The following is a 6,390-nucleotide window of genomic DNA, read 5'->3' as shown; positions in this document are numbered from 1 at the left end:
TTAAAGCACTAGGATTTAAAGAACTATAGATTTTAAAGAGCAATGTGTTCAGTTTTTGATAAGCTATAGATATGAGCGTTGTGCTTGTATTTAGGTGAAACAAAAGAAAAGCGCAACAGCGCTATACTTGGTAATCTTGATATCTCGACGATTCAGTCAGCGTGACGATATGTACGAGTAACGTTCGGTTTTGCGGTGCTTCGTGATTTGTGAGATTTATATATTTTGCAACACGTATTGTGTTATCTGATACGATTAGTTTTAAATATCGCGTGTGTGTACGCGTGTATTTTTCTATTGTATCAATTTACTTCTCTTTTTCCTTTTACGTGTTGTTACGTGATTTCTTCTTTTTTATTTATTATTTTTAAATTCTGTATTTTTTATTTTTCTGTTTCTATAATTTCTTTTTGCATCGCATTATACGATATACAAATATGTCGAGTCAGTGTCCCGTGGTAGATTATTACAGTAGATGCATGTATAAAGATTGCAAGAATGTAAAATCGCATGGGAAACGGCTATTTAAATTCCCAGTGCAAAAAGACGATAAGATGCAATATATGGATACGCAATACAGGTAAGTGCAACAACTATACATTATGTTTTAATTATTAATTTCTTATAAATTATATGATACTCACTGTACGCTATGGAGCGAAGGATATTAGGACGCAGCAGGTCCACACAAGAATTTAATAGGAATCGCGTAACGTAAAACAAAATTATATTTCATAATATACAGGGTGTCCGGTAATTGTCGCCTCAACCATCGTGTGCAGGTAGAGCGAGTTAAACCGAGTAGGAAAGTCTTCTACCGTTTTGCGATTTTCGTAATAATTATTGAGTTATTAATTAAAATATCTGAACGAATAAGCGGGTGGAAAGTGATAGGCCGGACTCGGTAGTTAGTAACAAGAGTATCATCTTACTTTTCGGCGCGGCGGCATTGCTCGCCGTTCGCTGCATGACTCCACCTCTCCATCAGATAATGCTTTTGTTACTAACAAACAAGTCATATCTTACATGCCCATCGATTCCAGCCCACTGCTTTCTACCCGCCCATTTGCTCACATATTTTAATTAATAACTCAATAATTATTGCGAAAATCGCAAAACAGTAGAGGACTTTCCTACTCGGTTTAACTCGCTCTACTTGCACACGACGGTTGAGGCGACAATTACCGGACACCCTGTATATAAACGCTTAACAGAGAACTTTTACAATAGTTTGCAAGAAAACCGCGAGCGACGGTCAATCGCACGAACAAGCGAACTTTCGATAAACGCGATACTATCTTTTCTTCTCGAGAGCAGAGAACTGACAATGAGCCGGTACGCGCGATTGCGGGAGGACTTTTATATCCTCGATTTTGGCGAACGTTCAGGGTATCGATCATGTAACTTTTCTTTAGAGTAAAAACGTGAAAAGTGAAAATCAGTGATTCCGCCAATCACGCAGGCATATCCAAATCATATTTTCACAATTTGAGAAATCCGATTTATCATTTATTTTTCTGCTCTGCTTTTTAATGCATTTGTTATTTAGCGATACACACAAGAATGCAAGTATCATTCTATCTTTATTTTCCATTGGATATCAAACAAAGATAGAATATGATATGTTAACGGAAGTCAACATATGTCTCATTCTATCTTTGTTTGATATCTAGTATAAAATAAAGATAGTTAAACAAATAGTATGCGTGGTGCCGTGAAGAAGGTGGCGGGTTAGAATGCTGCATATTGCGCGTTCAAATCCTACTTTTTCCCAATTTTTTTTTCATGAAAATTTTTACAAAATGTCCATTTAACAATAAATTAACGCATATGGAATAAAAAATTATTTTATTATTAAATTTAATATTAATAACTATTAAAATGAGAGGCTCTAGTAATAAATAATATAATAAAAGAGGGCTAATTGAGAGCCAAGCGTGGTAATTAGTACGCTGATGTGTTCTATTAAAATAATTTTATTTGTTGTACGTTTCCCTTCGTTACATGTGCTTAGTAAGTGGAGATGTTCGATCTCTTCGATTACTGGAATAAGATGCGGATTTTGGTCGCGATGGGCCACCGTAGTGTCTAGAACTTTGTTTAGATTTTACTCACATGCTGAAGATGGTTCAAAAATGAGGACCGAAACGTACAACAAATAAAATTATTTTAATAGAACACATCAGCGTACTAATTACCACGCTTGGCTCTCAATTAGCCCTCTTTTATTATATTATTAATATTAATAATTTAATATTAATAAATTAATACTAATAGTTTATATTCAAAATATGTACAATTTCTAAAGAGGATTCCGAAGATAATTGTGAATGGAAATAAAGCAGAATTTTTAAATAATTTTTTTATTATGAATCGATATTATTTGTATAAATAAATAACAGGCGTTAAAATAGGTGCTTTCCATTTACATCAAAACTCAGATAAATCTCACTTTTGTCTTTCTTTAACATGAATGAGATAAACTACATCTATTATGTAAAAGAAATATAAAGAATGACATTTAAATTAAAGTATTGATTTAGTATTAAATTTAATAATAAAATAATAATTTTTTATTCCATATGCATTGATTTATTGTTAAATAGAAATTTTGTAAAAATTTACGTAAAAAAAAATTTGGAAGAAGTAAGATTTGAACGCGCAACATGCAGCATTCTAAACCGCCGCCTTCTTCACTCCACCACGCACACTATTCGTTAAACTTATCCGCGTACACGGTACATGAGACGCACAAAAACTTTCAATGAAAATTTCTCATACATTTTACTTTAAGACAACAAATTAATGCAAACGTTATTTTATTTTTATTTTCCACAGAATATTGAAGATGTAGAATTAGTATTAATTTAGTATGTAGTATAATATTAATATATTACAACTCATTTAGAATTGAACGAAATCGATGATGTTCTTCCCTACATAATATGGAGATATTTTATATTTTTATTGTAAATTAATTTTAGGAATTAATTGTAAGAATTTCACACACACACACACATATATATATATATAATGTAAAATATATCTTGTGATTTTTCATTTTATAATTATTTTAACAAATATTTTAAAATCTAAATAAATCTAATTTTTTACAATTCTTTATAAATTTAATTTATGAAAAATTCCCAAAATTTTTTAATTTTAAGATTATTTTTAAGATTATTTTTTATTAGGATTAACACTCGCGCGATATATTTATTCAATTATTGTACGTATGTAAACTTTAAGTAAACATGTAATCGTAATTTTCATTTAGTAATATTTCTGTACATTTCTTACAGGAAATACTAATTTGCATAAATTATCTGCCAACACTTTAAGAAAATTGGGCTTGTGTGAAGACCATTTCCCTGCCACGTCATTTATAAATGAAACAAAAGTACGATTAATACGAGATGCTATACCAGTCGCATATAACAGCGCTGGCTCATCTGAAAACGAACACAATATTGAAATAGAAGGAATGCAAATCCAAATGCAATGTCCTAATGATGAAAACATAGTATTACAAGAACCAATGCCTCTACATGAACAAAATATTGAAGTGGAAGAAATGCAAAATCGTACTACAGTACTTCCTAACAATGAAAATATATTAGAAGAGTGTACTCTACGGACATACAGACCTACAATTTTAAATTTCAACATGTCTGCGGAAGAAGAAGACGTGATGGAATAGGTGCATCTGGAGCCTCTTAAACATCAAAACGTGAAATGCAAAGATAATAGCACTCAAAAAAATAATAATAAAAAAAACAATAATAAAAGCATTGAGAATAGAGAATTTAAATTTACGTCAAAAAATAAGGCGCTTAAAATATCAGCTGCGATGTATGACACAAACGTGTAAAGAATCAAACCAGAAAAAGCAGAAAAAAGAAAAATCTAAAGAATTTAATAAATGAACAAAAATTGCATCCTGTAGCAAAAACCATGATACATTTACAACTGCATACACCACGTACGCGATACACTGACGAAGAGAAAATGCTTTCCAAGCAATTATATTATTATTCAGCATCAGCATTTTGCCGTTTAAAGAAAGCAGGTTGCAATTTTCCTGGACAGAGAACAATTAGAAGATGGGTAGAAGAATACAATATAAAACCGGGATTTTGTGATATTATATTTAAAAAATTAAAAGAAAAAATTGCACAAATCCCTGAGGAAGAAAGAGTATGTGCGTTGAAATGGGATGAGATGTCCATAAAAAGCTATGAAGAATATTCTTCGAAATTTGATGAGATAGAAGGTCTCGTTGATTTGGGACCTCTGGGCAGAAAAGCAGAAAGAACCAAGTGCGTCTTTGTCTTTTGCCTTGATAGTTTAAATGCACGTCATCCATGGCGACAACCATTGGCGTATTTTCTTCCAGGCAAATGTATGAAATCACAGGAAATAATTGATTTAGTTGAGATATGCCTAGATAAATTGAATGAAACGGGCGCTGATGTGAAACTCTTAACATGTGATCAAGGTACAAATAATCAAGCCGCTTATAATCAACTAGGTGTAGATGAACAAAATCCGTATTTTATGTACAATAATAAAAGATATTATGCTTCATATGATTTTCCGCACTTAGTCAAAAGACTAGCGAGTTTCCTTAGAACGCACGACAAGATATATTGCAAAGGAGAAATAATTGCATCATATTCTGATATTGTTAAGACTTGGTACATCGATAATGCGACAGAAGGGGGCTCAAATTTATTGTCCCATATTACACAAGCACACATTCGTCCGAATTGTTTTGAAGCAATGAATGTGAAAAGAGCGTTTCAATTATTTAGCCATAGATTCGCAGCTGCAATTAAATTAGCTGGTGATGCAAAAGTATTAAATTCAAATACATGGAAAACAACAGCTGATTTTGCAGAGCATATGAACAACGTAATTGATCCTTGCAACTCGTATAGTCTTAAAGTCACATTCGGTGGAAAACGGCCATTGTCAAAAAAAAATCCTGACATTGAAAATCTATTATTAAACTTTGTGCAATGATCTTCAGGATGGTCTAAGTTTCCAGACAGAATAAATCAAGTTCCTTGCTTCAAAGGATTTGTCATTACGATACAAGCAATTCTTCAACTGTATAAGGAACTTGCAAGTAAAAATGAAGAATTTGAACTTGCAACAGGTTTATGTAACCAAGATTCAGTAGAACATTTTTTTTCCAAAATTCGGCAACGCGGAGGATTTAATCCTAATCCAACCGCAAGAATGGTCCGACTGTCATTCAGACATATAATTTCAACAGGTTATATTCAAACCAGTGATAAAGGCAATGTGCAATGTCCTGAAAGTGAGGCTCTTATTAATAAACCAAATCAACTTGTTAAGACGGTTGAAAATTGTATGAGTGAAAATAATTTTGCTATTATTGATGATGACGACGATGATGAAAATGTTGATAATGTTGCCTCGGTAACAGAATTACTTGATAAACATGCAGACATTTTCGAAGAATGTGATATAGATACGGATAATGTAAGTATACTTAGTAATTATGACGAAAATGCGATAACATTTTTTGCAGGATATGTAGCACGACGATGTATCGAAAGGAATAATTGTCAACATTGTCGTTCAACAATGTTAAAAACACCTATGGAAGCCGCAACTCCAAATGAAAGATACATCGAATATCGTGAATATCCCAATGAAGACGAGGATGCTCCAACAGTTACGAAATTAACTCGACCAACAAGCCTCTTTACAGATGTAATCAAAACACAATTGATGAGCTTCAATCGGACATGGCAACATAATTGGGCATCTACACAGGTTGTTGAGAAAATTGCAAATGAAGGTATATGTGCAACAAATAAAACGCACGCTGGATGGTTTGACACGAATGATAAGTGTTACAATCATCACGTACAAGCGTTAAAATTCTTATTAACTGTTAAAATATATTCGCGTACACGATATAATAATCGTGCTGCAAAGACAAGCAATGCATTTAAAAGGAAAGTCAAAAATTTATCAAATAAATAAAGTTTCGTAAATAGAGTATAAAGAGTAAAGCAAAAAAAATAAGTAACAAAACGTTTAAACTTATATATCTTCGAGCGGTACGATCTGACTTATTGTACATTTACTCGCGGCATTTAATGCGGAACGGAGTAAAACGATCGCGGCTCTTCGAGCGGTACGATCTGACTTATTGTACATTTACTCGCGGCATTTAATGCGGAACGGAGTAAAACGATCGCGGCTCTTCGAGCGGTACGATAAAAGATTGATTGCAACTTGCTCAATGAAATTTATGAGAAATATGATAGTATAAATAAAAATTCGCGGCCTTATGGCGGATCGAATAAGGGAGACACTTAACTTGGAATTTTTAAAAATAGAAATAATTTT

The 6,390-nt window shown here is 32.6% G+C and overlaps 1 protein-coding gene across 1 annotated transcript; it reads left to right on the top strand.

Moving 5' to 3' along the window:
- The first annotated feature begins 4,712 nt into the window (after positions 1–4,712).
- Positions 4,713–6,023, top strand: LOC145947112 (uncharacterized). The gene has a single exon (XM_083056888.1). It carries the CDS (start codon positions 5,245–5,247, stop codon positions 6,019–6,021), a length of 777 nt encoding a protein of 258 aa, XP_082913014.1. The 5' UTR covers positions 4,713–5,244; the 3' UTR covers positions 6,022–6,023.
- The last annotated feature ends 367 nt before the right edge of the window (positions 6,024–6,390 follow it).

Source organism: Prenolepis imparis, unplaced genomic scaffold, assembly GCF_030444845.1.
Source record: "Prenolepis imparis isolate NDT839.2.m4 unplaced genomic scaffold, iyPreImpa1.0 SCAF_2, whole genome shotgun sequence".
Classification (NCBI taxonomy): domain Eukaryota; kingdom Metazoa; phylum Arthropoda; class Insecta; order Hymenoptera; family Formicidae; genus Prenolepis; species Prenolepis imparis.
This window is presented reverse-complemented; position numbering and strand designations above follow the sequence as displayed.